The sequence below is a fragment of the Brachionichthys hirsutus genome, chromosome 11, assembly GCF_040956055.1.
Source record: "Brachionichthys hirsutus isolate HB-005 chromosome 11, CSIRO-AGI_Bhir_v1, whole genome shotgun sequence".
In the NCBI taxonomy this organism is placed as follows: Eukaryota; Metazoa; Chordata; class Actinopteri; order Lophiiformes; family Brachionichthyidae; genus Brachionichthys; species Brachionichthys hirsutus.
In genome coordinates this window covers 6,414,390-6,430,916 of record NC_090907.1, presented here as the reverse complement: position 1 = coordinate 6,430,916, position 16,527 = coordinate 6,414,390, and the positions used below count along the sequence as shown (strand labels likewise).

General features: G+C 39.8%; 1 protein-coding gene across 1 annotated transcript; it reads left to right on the top strand.

The window, feature by feature from the left end:
* Positions 1 to 38: 38 nt before the first annotated feature.
* Positions 39 to 16,114, top strand: LOC137901711 (1-phosphatidylinositol 4,5-bisphosphate phosphodiesterase eta-1-like). The gene is made up of 9 exons (XM_068745756.1): positions 39 to 81; positions 9,397 to 9,543; positions 10,067 to 10,310; positions 10,393 to 10,522; positions 11,544 to 11,714; positions 12,117 to 12,210; positions 13,968 to 14,171; positions 14,710 to 14,830; positions 15,928 to 16,114. Exons 1-9 carry the CDS (start codon positions 39 to 41, stop codon positions 16,112 to 16,114), a joined length of 1,341 nt encoding a protein of 446 aa, XP_068601857.1.
* Positions 16,115 to 16,527: the final 413 nt, after the last annotated feature.

Genomic DNA, 16,527 nt, shown 5'->3' with positions numbered 1-16,527 from the left:
ATGGAGGGACCTTGTGAGAACTACTTCTCCAGAACCAAATGGCAGAACTTGAAGTTTGCAGAAATCTCAGTTTAGAGAAGGGTAAGTGATTTGTTTTTTCCTTTTAAATGTGTCCCACTTGGAGGGAAATACTCTGTGAAAAATGCGTTGCTTTGAAATGCTGCTATTATTCATTGCAAGCAGGCTGGAGCCCATGCGTAAAATCTTCATTACGCTTGTTGTTGTGGAGAAATTCAATTAACCACGCTGCTGCTACAGACCCTTGAAATCATTATTTAGGACATGCTCATTTTAACAAGAGGGATTTATTTTATAGTAATCTGTGTTTATTGACAATTTGGGAACAAAACGTCAGAATTCATTGCACCATATCGGTCAAATTGATGCAGACGCAAAGCTGAGAGATATTGATGAAGAGCAGCAGAGACAGTCCCTGGTTCTGAAAATGCCCTGTCATACTTGTCACTAGGGGGCAGAAAATCCTTTTAATTTGTTTTGACAATATTTGTCTCGGACAGAATACCACAGAAGTGTGGATGTACCGCAAACCTAATATACGACCCACATCCTCTGCATTGTTTGCAGAAACCATCCCTGAGATGTTAATAGGCTTGGTTATTGCTGTACGCCTTGGTGAGAAGACGTCTGATTGATGAAAAGAACACAATGCATTGCTACTTAAAGAGGCTCTGTGACAATGGAGAATCGGATTGTCACCAGAGCAGGAGCCTCCTGAAACCCAGACAAGGAATGTCAGCACCACACAATGTCACAGAGGTTTGGGCCGAGCTTGAATGTCCCAGCACTCCCCGGGCTATTAAAGCAACCCTTTACTGTGTTCCATGAGTTGTCAAAAACATGGCGCATCCCTGGCACCTAAAGCAGAATGTGTCAGGCTGTCAGTCTTCAAGCCTGCAGTGCCTGTTTGTTAGTTTTGGTAAGGCTAAGAAGACTTAAACAGCATCACTATCCCTTGCTGAGTGAGAAAGACAATCTGGAGAAGCTTGCATGCTGCTAATCTCCACATGGAGGAAATGGTTTTTGAATGGAAAATGTGTTTTTCCTCATGTGCCTCTCTCTCCTGCACTGATGATGATGATGATGTATCTCAGCATGCCATCCCTCCCTCCCCCCCCTTTTGACTCTGCATCTTCCTTTCTCCAGGGCAGAGAAACAGCGAACAGATACCGAGGGAGGGAGCAACCTCTCATCTTTTCTCATGCTCTCTTCTTTAAAATCACATTTTCCTCTTGCAAACTCTTCGTTGATGGTAATTGAAATGTTGAAAACTGACATGTACACAAAACTGCCATCAGTTGTCAGACCTGATTACATTTAAATATAATTTCAAATAAAGGGGAATTTCTCCAAGTAAGTTGAAATGAGCAATTTCTTTAAATCTTGTTCCTTATCTGATTCCTCTGCTCTCCTCTCCTCTCCTCTATGTCATAGAGTATTGCTCCTCACTTCTTCAATGTCTAATATTTAATAATTGGTAATTGGTAATAACTGGTGATCTATTGCCTATTTAGAATTAGCTTATCCTCCTGGACCGACACTTTGCTAGCACACCATACATGTTTTTTAACACCGGCTTCTAAAACTGACTTGGAGTCTTTCGCTATTAAAGAGATGAAGCTGTAGCTGCTTTCAAATAATGCTCTTTATACACTGTAAATAGTTTACTAATCTACGGTGATTTATTAGTAGCAGCTTCATCTGCAGATTACTTTTTACTGTTTCAAAATGTAATTGACAATTGAAGAGTCTTTCTTTCACATTACAAGCCATTATTTACCCATTCCTACATCTGCTCACCAGGAGCATTAACCCTTCACACAACAACAGAATAGAACTACAGAGAGATGGGAATTGAACCTTTAACCTTGCAAAAAAAACAATGGATGACCTCGCTATCTCCAGGATGTTAGCTGGCCCTACAAAACTAAATAAAGCATAAATTACTAACATAAGTTGACATGGACAATGGAGTTTCCTGTCATTTTGACAGTTTAGGAAGAACTAGAAATATTTGTCCACAGACACAGATATCCCCACTTTTGGAAAAATTATAGAAATATATATATTATATATATATATTTATTTATTATATATTGGCTATTCCATGATTTGTCTTTGTTTTATCAATGTTGTGTCACATGTGGTTTATTATTGGTAGTTGTCTGTGATGTGTAATGATGTTGTTAATTTTCAGTCAGTGACGAAAAACTTCCCTACGGGGACCAATAAAATCTATCTATCTAACAAACAGAAAATGGAAACTCTAAATGCCCCATTGGGTGGCGGAACAACTGAGAGGGTTTACAATATATTTTCCATTGGTGATTGTCTTATCAATAAAGCTCTGGGAAAGCCGAGCTGTTTACAGTATACTTCTGAGTGTAATGACATTGTCAGGTACTTTAAACACATTATTTCATGTTGATTGCATTGCAATTCAACACATATTTTTGGATAACATTAATAGAATAGAATATCATTCAAATTTCACTGTAAATGTATATAAATATTTTAATGTGTACCCATGTTTAAGGGAGAAATAGGAAGGAAATCACCCACAATGTCTGCTTGGCATTTGATTTGCTTTCCTCCTCTCTGCCATTAATGAGCTACCCACTACCCAGGAGCCGGGGGCTACCAGGCTTCACTGTGTACCTGAGATCAGACGCCTTTCGTGGGTCGTGCTACTAAAGATCTAAAGATGCTCCATCTCAATCTACTTGCAGTCGTCCAGCCTTCTCTGGAAGGAAAAAAGAAAAAGCTCGAGCTTTGTCCACCCAGCTCCACCGCTACCACACAGACAGTCACATGCTCACAGCTTCAGTTCCCTCCTGTTATGTCAGTTTTGAACTACCCCCACTCAGGGAGCCCCCCCTGCAGCATCTTTGGTGAATGAATTATCATGCGGCAGTTGTCATGTGCTTATTTTCATTCCGGTGCTGCTCTACGCTGTGCAACCAGGGCGGACCTGGGAACCCATTTGTAGCATGCCCTACTTGAGTGCCGCCTTGAGCGCTCTTAATTAGTTGGAGTGAGTGACTTTGAGATAAGAGTTTGAATTTTCCCCTCAGTTTGCTCATCATTTAATGCATTTTCTAACCTTTTGTTGTTTCTAAGAGGGCACACGAAAATTGCTTTTCATACAGGGCTTATGTAATGAGTTTACCTTAAACATGATTTATATTCTAATGTGTCCCCTGAGACATCCATATTTTGTACTTAGCAGCACCATGCTGCTGTGGGTTGCAAAGCTTTGAAGTCGTATTAGCAAGAAGACACTGCCAACTATAAGCTGCCTTGTTCATGAACATGAATTAACTGCTGTTAGTGTGCTGCAGCTATTTATCAGCTTCACTAGGAAATTCATTTCAGTTTTTGTAATATGGTCGATTCCTCATTAACTGCCCAAGTAAAGGAAAAAATAGGAAAATGAGAATAAATGTTGGGGAGGTTCCACATGAGCTTAAAGCTCACCATGCTTTTATTGCACTTTAGGTCTTTCTGTGTTTACCATGTTGCCATGCAAGCAAAAACCAAACACAAACAGGTAGGCCATTCTTTGGGGGCACCGTGGACTTATGTGCAAGATTTGTCAGCACTATTTGTCAGATATTTTATGTGCTATTTTGAAAATGTAAAGAGAAATCTAAATGGTGGCGACAATGGAAAAATACAGATCATCAGGATGAGAATAAGTCCATTCACCAAAATAAAATGTTTTGTGACTGAATATCCAGAGCCATTCCTTTTTGTGTATTGGCTGCATGGTGTCCATGCATTCATGCAGGTTTCCTCTGCATTTCCTTCCAATGAAGCAGATCAAACCGATTGGAGAAGTGTTTCAAGTGAATTTGAACTACACCTCATAATATCGACAGCACACAAGGCAACTTACAGTCATTGGCAGGCAATCTGGACATTCAGCGCCAAACAGTTCTTAGATTGTCATTGAACCTCGCCACTGAAATATAAACTATCAGGTGTAAAATGGACCCTGCAGAGATTGATATTGATCGTGATCCTCAATGCTACTTCAGTTTTGCCCCACGACAAAACGAATCTACCTCTTTCATCATCTGGAGAAAATCACAAAGCTTTTCTTGCAAATTGTGAAGTTCATTTCAGTTAGTTGGCAAGAGACCTGCTGATGCTGTGTTTGTACGCTGAAAGACAGGGCGTGGCATTCTTGAATTTTCCTATCAGTGTGTGCAGTTGTAATGCCATTAGAGCTATGTTTACTCTAATGTGAGGAGGCTTTTTTGGGGTTTTGTTTTATCCTCTGTGTCACTTGTTCCTACTTTCAGAGGGGATTAGAGGAGCTCGTGTAATTTGTCATGAAATTCATCCTGACTCCACCTTTTGATTCTGCAGCACTTCTAATGCAATGTCAGGCTCCCCTCCATGTTGTGGAGCCAGCTGTGCATGATTTGCACGAATCTGCTGGTTGCATTCCTTTGTGTTTGCACATGCTTGATTTTTCTTGCATTTTTGCCATATGTCATGAAAAAAATAGTTTAACACAGAGTGAGATCATAATTTCCTTTGTAATTAGATATGACTATTGTCACTCCTGAGGTAAAAGATGAAGTGACACAATAGTCTCTCTCTTTCTCTCTCTCTCTCTCTCTCTCTCTCTCTCTCTCTCTCTCTCTCTCTCTCTCTCTCTCTCTCTCTCTCGCTCTGTCTCTCACCCTCCCACACACCCCACATGTAAATCCATTAAACCCCACCATTTCTAGTGCATTATCGTGAATGTTATGTCATCATTCTTTTCAACCTGGTTGAACTCAGCTTATATGCAGAGATACACATCTGCTACACTTTCTCCATGTCCTCACTTACTCTTCATAATCATTCCACACACGACAGAACAATTGAAAAAAAAATAAAAAAAATAAAAAGGAAGCAGAATTTTAATCCAGTCAGTAGGATGTAATATACTGGCAACTATATAGTGACTGCAGTACAGCTACAAGAGCAAAGAGTGGGAGTGGAGGTTTTGACCTGAAGACAGAGGGAAACGTGTGTGTGTGTGTTTTTTTGGGGGCGATTTGAGATTGAAGACAGCTACCGCAGATTAGAGGATAACACATAGGCGGTTGAACAGGGGGAGATTTGGAGTGCCTGCTACTTGTTTGGAGCACAGAGGCTTTCTGTCTGATGCCAGCCTGGCGAGTCTGTCATTTCCGATGTGAAGAAAACCCAAAGTGTTTTCGTTCACAGAGTTTTTTTTTGATACAGGTGGAGCTGTGTGAGTCGCTCACTGGGAAAAGAGGGGACTCCCACTGGCATCTTGTGAATCTGCAGAGAAAATGGAAGAAATTTGCTCGTCCGTTTTTGTTCCAACGACAATATCTGATCAAAAAATGCGATCCAACTTTGTTCATGGTTCTGCTGAAAAATCAGCGGTGCTAACTGTTGCGATGCTCCTGGCACGCAACGTCTACCATATTGGCGGCACAGTGGCTGTGCCACAGAAATGCAGGCTCACGCAAATTGGTACCGGTAAGTTAATGTCTGTGTGTGTTTTTGAGAAGGTATGTGATATAACTTAGTGAGACTTCCAGATGTGAACCAGTCAAAACGAACAAATGTGAGTATTTATATTGTATTTTCCACCTTTCAACACTTAATTTGATACATTTTTGTCTTCCCTTCTTTTATTTCTGCTATGCTGTCTTCCATACACTAATTGTTTTTGTTTGTTTATTTGTGTGTGTCTGTGGTCAAACACATTACATATTGAACATATTGCTTTTTGGTGCTATTTATAGCACAGAAATAGCATATGCTCATGTTTATGTATCAGAATATCCCCAGCATGATCAAATTGGTCTCTTTATGCCGTCTTGACTTTGAACCTGCACGATGCTCATTTTAATGAGCTGTTGCTCATTACATGCAAGACACAACTTCTCTGGTTTGAGTGCTGATAATTAAAAATTATGGCTTTAATGCGCTTGGATTGCAATGCTTGGTGAGTTGAACAGCAGTTGAACTGGCTTGGATAGGTTATTGGTCTCTAATGCCGTATCAGGCAGATGTTGCTGAATATGAATTAATGTAGTTCTGAATAAATCATGATAAAGCTTCAGGCTGAGGTCCGCTTTATTCATCAGCAGATCTCACAGAGAGATCTCTTTCGGGGGCGTTCAAGAATTAACCTCAACCTATTATGAACCAATAGAAATTAAGCTGCAGTGATGGCTGAGAGGCTTGAGATTAAAAACGACAGCTAAAAATTGAAAACCATAGATTAAAACCGCCGTTGAATATGTTGGTTGCTTTGCCAACCTAGAGCTGTATTGTGTGGATCAAAGTTCGGATGGGATTTATTCATCGGGCTATGAGAGACGTGCTCTTTCACCTACCAATTAAAATATGCTTGAATTGGTCCTCTGTGGCAAGACGAAGCTTTGATCTGCTCCGCACCAACAGAGATGATGAGTCTTCACACAAGCACATTCATTCACACAAACACAACCACACACAACTGAATTTAGACTCAGAAAGTCATGTATGCTAAAAGAAATAAGAGCAAAAAACGGACAGGGTGAATGGAGAAAAATGTGCTTTACATCATTCTTCATTCTCTCACCTCACTGACTTTGAAGTTGTTCAGCTGTTTTTATGAATATTTTTCTTTAAGTTTTCAAGGAAAGAATAATCTTTAACCACAGTGTGAAAAGAAAGAATGGCACTTACTATAATCTGTATGTAAATGAGGTCAAGGAGACAAATACTTTGCAGATGTCCTGCAAGATAAATACTACAATTACAAGGTCAAATGGAAATCATGCTCAGATTGTTTGAGTGTGAATGCACGGAGGGAAAAATGAACAAGAAAGGAGAGCAAAGACTCAAAAGGCACTTATCATTAGATTTTATTCATTGCTGGTCTTAGTACCACTCACAATAGTCCTCATCATGGAGGCAGTTACCCTCTCACAGGCTAAGCTACCGCTTCACCTTCAGATAAAAGGGGTTTGGGATTTGACTCATTGTGGACTGTAGACATGTTGATAAAGTGAGTGAAGAACTACTGCAGAAATGTCAAGTAGTAAAAGGGTCAAGGGACACATAGTTAGAGAATATAGAAAAACTGGAGGAGAATCAACAATAAGAAGTATGAGGCTTTCTTTTATCTTGTATGTTGTCAAACCAAAGACATGACATGGTGGGAGTCATGTCATCCTCATCCTGAGGATGAAAAAAGGTTCTCGACTTCTATATTACCGTTTATTTCTGACTTCTGTAGAACAACGAACATGATGACAGAATTAGAATATGCTCAAAAGATGGTAAATAATGTTTTATCCAGGTACCAGCGAAGCATCAATGGAAGCTTATCTAGCCTAAGTCATTTATTTGCCTGAAATGATGATGGCGAAGCATCCGGGGTGTATCACACCTCTCGCCCGTAGTCAGCTGGGATTGGCTTCAGGAACACCCGTGACCTGCAAGGCGGATATAGCAGCAAGAAAATGGATGGATTGTGTAAGAGGAAGACCCAGAATAGCGTCCATGTGCGCTAAGCAGAGGCTGTGGATGTGATTAACACTACTGTGAAGTCATTGAATTTGTAAATGAAAGCTTTGAATTTCAGAAGTGGCCATTTGAGATAAATAATGCAATTCCTTTTCTGCAAGTCTCCCTTTCTTCTGTGGCTCATTATTTTTTTTTTGCAGCTCAGAGTTAGTTACAACAATACACAGTACTTGTTATAACTCTGTTAAAAGACTTTTTGTTAATTATGTGAAAATGATGATAAATTTTTAAATATGATGTAGCAGCGAATTAAGAGCTAAAGTTCGATATAGAATACACCACCTGAGAAATCATGCTTATCAAGTACAGACATTAAGATTTTCATCACCACACAAAATTAGTATTTTTTCCACTCTTTTCTGTAAGGGCTCGTGAGGAAGACATGGCATTGATTAGAATGTTGGAGGTTATAACACTTTTGCATAATAGCCTCCATCGCAAGTGTTTTATTGTATTTTGTGTGTGATTGATTGGTTGGCGCTCCATAAATGCATTTTCCATTTAATCTGTGTGCACACAGAAACTGCATGGACACACAAGCGCTCTCACACAAAAGCCTTCATGCACGCATCCCACTAATGAGGACGGAATCTCAACATATCTCTGCTGTCTTCCGTGTCTGTATCCCTGCCACCAGCAGTCGAAAAAAAGAAAAAAAGTGTGACGTTTTATCTTTTATCATTGTTCAATCATGGACAGTGCCAGACAATCAAACACAAAGTCACTTCTCACAATCATTTCGCTCCCTCTGTTCTCCTCTTCAGAATGTGCCTCCCCTGTTCTCATCTCCTTCTACTCCTTAGTTCGTCATTAGATGACTGCCAGGACTTGAGCTTTATCTCCTTACGATATGACACACACACACACACACACACACACACACATGATATAGACTGTACCACAATTCATTACAGGAACAGAAGTAGTACAAATGATGCAGTAGGAACAAGAAACAATATCTCGCTGACATTTTATATATTCTAGATAAAAGATGCACTTGCCTAAAATAATAAAAGAAATGCATGTGTATTTTTGTCATAACTAAACTAAGTATGATTTTCTGTCAACAGTCATTAGTACTGTTATGTGTTAAATTCATGGTGATAAAGTCTTGGATAAAACTCCAAAAACAAAACAAAAATAAATAAAAAACTAGAGCCTGAATTCTAAATTTGCATCTGTTCATCCTTTTTTAATCCAATGTAGAATGGCTCAAGTGCTGGACGAGTGCTACATCCAGTTCTGAAGTTCAGTTCAATCAGTCGCTTGATAAGTCTTTTGAAAATTCTTGTTTCTCTTTAACCTTTGCTTCTTGTGGAACACATGCTCATTATCCACTGCTGCAACAATTTACACCTTTTATTACACCTCCCTTTTCTTTCTTTGCTTATTTTACTTGTCAAGTGAGGTTGAGCTTTAGTTTTCTTAATATAGAATAACAAATTTATGCTGAATATTTTCTTTCCTGTGCATGATGCAGATGATTCTTCTGCAACCGCCTGCAGACCTCGCTGTAAAACGCTCACAGAGGGACACACATTAACTCTGTCTCCTCTCATAAGCTCTCCCTTTCCTCCCTTTCTCCATTGCTTTCCGGGCGATGACAGAGAAGCAGCCCTGTGTGTTCACACAGTAGCATCTCTGTTGCAGTTTTGACTTTGACCCATGCCAGTTGCTGGCTGCGATCCTAATTGTTTGACACTGTGACTCTTTCCCTGGCTCCTTCCTGAGAGAAGACGAATGAAGCCAGGCACCTGTTCCCTTTGTGTCTTTATTCAGTGCTCCGCTGACCTCAGTTTTTGTGTGTTTGCTGTTTCTCCTCTGTAGTGGAGCGATGCATGAGTGTAATGCAGTCCGGCACACAGATGGTAAAGCTGAAGGCGGCATCCAAAGGGCTAGTGAGACTCTTCTACCTGGATGAGCATCGCTCCTGCATTCGCTGGAGGCCCTCACGCAAGAGTGAGAAGGCCAAGAGTGAGTATGCTTTGACTCACATACGTGCAACCACACATGTACCATTTAATACTAGAACACGGATCACATATTCTCGTACAGACAGACAGACCTCGATGAAAGCATAGCCTCTTTCCTGGTGGTACATTTTATGTATTAAAAGGCCTTTTTTTGTTAAATTCCTGGAGCGAGATTCTGTTCCGTGATAAAATAAATAAATAAATTGATTACCAAGTTTATCCTCCAATCAAAAATCAAAAAGTGAAGAGCATACATCATTTTATTTCTCAAAACGTTGTGAATATTTGTTCTTTCTGTTTCATTTTTTTCGGTTGTTACACAATTGTCATGTAGAACTGAAGGATGAAGCAGCTGTTAGTCCATATTTGTTTTTACAACAATATTGTTTCGCACTTTTGACTGTGACAAAATTAAACAGGATCAGATGACCAAGCCATTGAAGATTTTAGCAAATGCTATCCAAAAACATTACACTAATAATCAAACTGTCATTTATTCCCCGTCTCACTGCTGGCTCTGTCAGTTACCATCGATTCACTGTACAAAGTGACAGAGGGTGGTCAGTCGGACATCTTCCATCGCCATGCAGACGGCAGCTTCGACCCGGCCTGCTGTTTCACAGTGTACCATGGAAACCACATGGAGTCCCTTGACCTGGTGACATCAAACAAAGAAGAAGCCAGAACCTGGATAACTGGTCTTCGGTACCTGATGGCTGGCATCAGCGATGAGGATTCCCTGGCTAAACGGCAGCGTACACACGACCAATATCCTTTAAACATAAAGATGCATTAAATGTAGTATTATATTGAGCTCAAATTCATGATTTTCCCTTAATGTGTGTGAGACGTGGCTGAAGCAGACTTTCGAGGAGGCAGATAAAAATGGAGATGGGTTCCTGAACATTGACGAGATCTACCAACTGCTGCACAAACTGAACGTCAACCTACCACGCCGGAAGGTCAAGCAGATGTTTCAGGTTGGAACATGGGATCCACATCTTGCATAAATATGTTGGTTCACTGACATTGCATTGCTGCTGCATTTTTTCATGTTAATTTGAATTTGTGTAAATTAAATAAGCATGAAGGAAATAGTTGAATATTACAATGCTGGAGAGAGACACTTTTAGAGGAAAAAGATGAAATAGAGTAGTTTACTAAAAGTGAGAGCGCTTTTCATTATGCCCACCAGTGTGTATAAGTGTTGTGTGCAGATTGTCTTTATGACTGAGTCCCCAGTACACATTGTGAGCTCATTACGGGGGCGTTAAGGAGGCATTAGCTGGCATTATTAGATTATTATTTAGGGCCGAATGGACCCCTGTGAGATTAAGGTATAAGATTCTAGGCCCCCACAAGTTGAGTGTGGCGACAGCATTGAACAAGCAGCAAGCTGTGTGTGTGTGTCCTCAGGCAATATGAAGTTAGTTGTGAAGTCAGGGAGGGAACGTACTGCCTGCAGAGGGAATGTGTTTGTCATGTAGACTGGAACAGTGTCGGCTTGTTTGTGAATTTGCATTAGTGTGAAAACAAATGATGATTTGATGGAGGAAAAAAAAATCTGACCACATGAATTGAGTAAAGCTTTTGCACCGTATGTTACAGCCTGATGATCAGACTGAATTATGTTTGATGATTGATCTGGCCTATCCCATAAACAGCTATTAGTGCGGCTCACGGAATGAGGGGACAAACAGTCGAGCCTCCAAATAAATTAAGCTCAGAGAAAATGTCAATTATGCTGGAATAACGTCTCAGCTGCTAAAATAAACTATATATATATTATCTGGATTAGGTTAAGTATTGCCAAATGCCATTTATAATGGAACCCTATGGGGAAGATTGTTGAGATTTATTTTCTTCCAGGACTTCTCAAGCAAAAACTACAAGCTGTTTTCTTCCATGTCATCAGAGTCAGATGTTCTTTTTCAAAGTAAAAATGGCGGATGTTGGATTGAGCACAATTTATTACAAAGATGATATGTTTTCCACTTACAGGAAGCAGACACAGATGACCAGCAGGGCTCCCTGACGTACGAGGAGTTCTCTGTATTCTATAAGATGATGTCTCTGAGGCGGGACCTATTCCTGCTGATGATGGCGTACAGTGACAGGAAGGACCATCTGACAGCGGAGGAGCTGGCCAACTTCCTGCACGATGAGCAGAAGGTTAGGCGTCCCACGTCTTTTAAATGAGAGCCACTAATATGCTCAGCTGGTGATGTTTAACACAGCACAGGTTACTCCCTCTGTCTCAGCTGTCTGCCCAGAGGCGTCTGCTACGCTAAGCTTGTCTCTCTCTTCTAACATGGTTTTGGTCTCAGGGGTGCGCTTTTCTGACACACTGCACTACGCGGATGAGATGTACTTCTCAGAATATGCTGCTTGTTTAAAATGGTGCATTGGTATTATGGAAGTATTCTGATTAAAATAATGGCAACATAAATGTTTTATAGAAATTGGAAATCATCCAAACTTCACTTAACCTTTATTCCAGAATATATTTGCTATTGTCTAGTCTCGAAAGGAATAAACAGTGTATACGCTAAAAACCATCTTCTTTTTTAATAGATGACCGATGTGACTCCAGAGTATATTGCAGAAATCATCAACAAGTTCGAAGTGTCTGATGAGAATAAACAAAGAGGCGTCATGGGAATTGAAGGTAGCTTTCTTCTTTCCTCTATTTTATTTATTTCCTCTTTCATAATACTTCTATTTTCACCCCACCCCCCCTGCCCGTCTTTTCATCTTGAGCTCAGATCTTATCCCTCCTTGTAGCTGACATTGCAAACAACATGATTAATTTGTTAGTTTGTCTCTTGTCCTCTAAAGAACAGATATCAAGAGCAGGAAGTATTAGTTTATACCCTTTAGAGTTCTCATTCGTTAAGCGTCGAATAAAAGATTGGTTTGATTATTAGACATTGTAAACACTTAATGATAAATGATATGCAAAATACAGAATTGTATACAGTACCTTCATCTAGCACACTGGATGAAACCATTTCTGGACGGGCTGGAGCTCCCTATGTTGAATGCTGATGTTGCAGGCGCTTTTTCATTGCCTATATTTTATTATGAAAAACACAGAAAGGAAGCACTTTGTCACGGTCCCACCCTGAGATCACGCTACCACTTTAAAAGTAGGCGACCCATTGCCAGATAATTCAGACCGTTGGGTATGCAGTGGGTTAGTAAGTGTGGTGGGTGCAAGCCAGAATCCACATGAATAATGGACACTCTGTTCTGAGTGATTTATACATCATGATCGTTCAATAGATAATGAGAAAGTGGTAGCAGAAGAGACCTGTTATTTCAGAAATGGCTTTCAGAGTGGGTGAATTTTCCCGCGATTTCACTCGCTGCTCAGGACTGAATGAACACAAATGTGTAATCTTTGTGTGCTGTCAACATTGTAGGCCGTTGTCTCACATTGATAGACTCCGAGGTGCCTGTGGCCTCGATTCATGACCCATTGCCTTATGTCACACACCAATTCTGTCTCCCTATTTCCTGTCACAATCTCACAAACTCTGTCTAATAGAGGCAAAAACAAATACCGGTACACACACGTGTACATTCATAGATTTTGATTTCAAATGAAAGACAATTGTAAAAAATGGTTAAAACAACCATTGTTTTTACTCTTAATGGTAAAATGTTAAATACATTAATTGGTTGAAAAGACAACCATGAACGTTTTGGATTTTGTTTTTGGATCAGGCATTCTTTATGTGAGAAGGTTGAGTTTAGGGAAAAAGGAGTGATGATTATAGAGGAAGTCAGAATGAGGGCAGTGGGAATATAACTGAAATGAGAGCAGTGAGTATGGAAAGACTAAATGAGAAAGCGAGGAGGGGTGAGACGAATCTTGCGTTTAGAGGCATGAAGGCTGTGTGTCTGACTGATCAGGCCAGTCTGCGGGGCCAGAAATGCACACGTTTCACCGTGTTGTACAGCGATGCGACAGAACTGTACAAACAGATTCACATGCACATCTCACCATGTAATGAGTTCTAACCTATAGTAGCCTGTTTGGTCTTTTGTATCTACATGGTTATAGTATGCAGTGCATTATATATGATTCTTGTCATACAGTGTTCTACTAATTTAGCAGTGATGCCATGACTTTGACATTGCATGTCTACATGCTGCACAGGTAATATATATTATTACAGCATATGGAGCAGAACAACTGACACCTCAGCAACTGAAGTCAGGCCATCTTTGAATGTATTTTCAAAAAGGGACAAATCTTAATTTAGACTTTAAGCAAAATCCTGACAGAATGCAGTGTTCATCACAAAATAACACCACTACAGTACTAGTAGCAGTACTTAGTAGTAGCAGTAGTAGTAGTGCTGTTTACAACTGAAGATTTGAAATAACCTTCCATTTTACATTTGTATTTCTCAACAGGATTTACAAACTTCATGCGCAGTCCATCATGTGACATCTTCAACCCTTTGCACAATGAGGTGAATCAAGACATGGAGCAGCCTCTGTGTAACTACTTCATAGCCTCCTCTCACAACACATACCTGACTGGAGACCAACTGCTCTCCCACTCCAAAACCGACATGTATGCCTGGGTGCTGCAGTCTGGCTGCCGCTGCGTAGAAGGTAAGTGTACACATTAAATACGGATGCTACACTATGCTTGTCTGACTATGTGTTAAGTTTAACATACATGATTTTAGTGTAGTTTATCCAACTGGTCATCACGAGTTCCTAAAAGGTCAGTTTCACTTTTGCCTTATTCCATGGATATTTATTTTGAGCGAAAGTGGAATAAAACATCACATTTTCAAGATCATAATGGCTGTTATACTGAAGCAATTGGAACATTATTTAATTTGCATTCAATGTTAAAATGCCAGTGTCCATTTTGCTGTGTTTATGTTTGATAACATTTAAAACAGACCTCTCAGTTGTAGCAACGCTGGAAGAAATCCCCTACGATGGAGCGCAATCTTGAACTTATTAATGCTTGAACAAACCTTTTATTCACACCCAGAATAATTCCACCAAATACTCAAAATGTGAAACAGTTCTGCATAAGAGCTGTGACATTAATCCCAAATAAATGAACCTGTATTGAAAGCTGAAGCAGTGTTTAAATCATGCATCACGTCTCCCGTTTATTTTTTTCCCCCTACAGTGGACTGTTGGGATGGTCCTGATGGCGAGCCGATGGTTCAGCATGGCTACACTTTGACTTCTAAGATACCTTTCAAGTTTGTCATAGAGACCATCAATAAACATGCCTTCATAAATAACCAGTGAGTCAAAGCTCCTCGTAGCATCCAAATGGTTCTGACATTGCCTCTGTCCTATAGGTATTGTACTGGCAGGAAATGGCTTCAAATACAAAAATGTATTTCACTTTCCTTTCTGGAAAGCATATAACTATTGAAATATAATTTCTGGATGCTTAATAAAATGATGTGTAAGGTTTATCTGCAAGCTTTAACAAGAAAGTTACAGCACTGACTCAGCCAGGTTTGTGTTTTTCACAGAACTCTGTGATTCCTGGCAGTAATTAGCGCCCATTATTGAGCCATCTGCTTAGCAGTGTTTCTTCTGGCTCCCCGAGGAGTTGCTCTTTTTTTGTCTACTCGGTCCAACCATATACCTAAAAGAAGTGGCGGCCGACTCTGCTTCCTGCTGCCATATTGGCCCAGTTTCTATTGGAAAGCTTTATAATTGCAGTGCCTGCATTTTAACGCCGTTAATTGATTTAATGGTACGGAGAGTATGAGAATAGATCGGAATTATTGTAAGGCGTATAAACATTTGGCAATGAACTTCTTAAATTTTCTCTAAAAATAGGAAGATCATGCATATAGTCTTTCTTGATTTTTTCAGCATTGCTTTCAATATTTATTTTTTTTACAGATAATCTAACATTTTTTTTTAATTAGTAGCGTTTTGGTAAATATGCTTATAGTTGGTCATAATGTGACCTCAAATATAAACCTGATATCTGTCTGTCAGAGTCAAGCAGAAGCTTGAGACTCTTGTAATCTCAGCTCAGCATAAACCACAAAGTCACACATGATTGTTTTTCTACAAAGGGAACAAAACAGATAAGAGAGATATCAATCAGCTCATCAAATTCTGAGCTAGGAAAATAACAAGGGGATTTTCTAAAGTGTCAAACTGTTTTCTCCTAAAATTCATATTAGGACAAAACTCACGAATAACAAGTTCTACATTTAAAACTTATGTTAAACAGGATAAAACCTGATCAAAGTCATAAAAGAGAAGTCTGATAAAACCAAAACATAAATACAAACAAATGGGTTTTAGTTTTAGTTTTATTACAAATTGGAGAAAGCAGAAAATGTATTTTGAAGGCTCTTTTCTTTTCTTTCAGGTACCCAGTAATCCTGTCCGTAGAGAACCACTGTAGCATTCAGCAGCAGAAGAAGATCTCTCAGTACCTGCGAGAAATCTTTGGAGACAAACTGGATGTTAGAAATGTCCTGAGTGGAGACTCCAAAACTCTTCCCAGTCCTCACAGCCTGCAGGGCAAGATACTCATCAAAGTAAGAAACACATGACCCGACTAATTCTTTTTAAATTTTACGTAAATATCACCCATTTAATTCACTTGTAAATCAACCCGCACCAGACAGTTTCACTTCCTTGTATTTCAAGGAAGAAAGTAGAAAGCTTAATATCTATCCAAAATATACTTCACGTGAGCTGCTGTTCTGAGGATAGGGAGTGGGAGGGGTTCCTCAAGGCAGCTAATTAATAACCGTAAACAGATCAAAAGAAGGATGAAGAGAAAGAGAGGATTAAACTAGGTCACTGGATTAAACGCAGAGAACACACTCAGAAATACAGGGATTCATACAAACAAACGCAGCCCGATGGCTCAGACGGGGCTGGCAAACTGTTTATTTATTTTAGTTGTTTAGTAGAATATTGTATTATTTTGGGCGTGGAACAGTCGGGCCCCCTTTGTGGG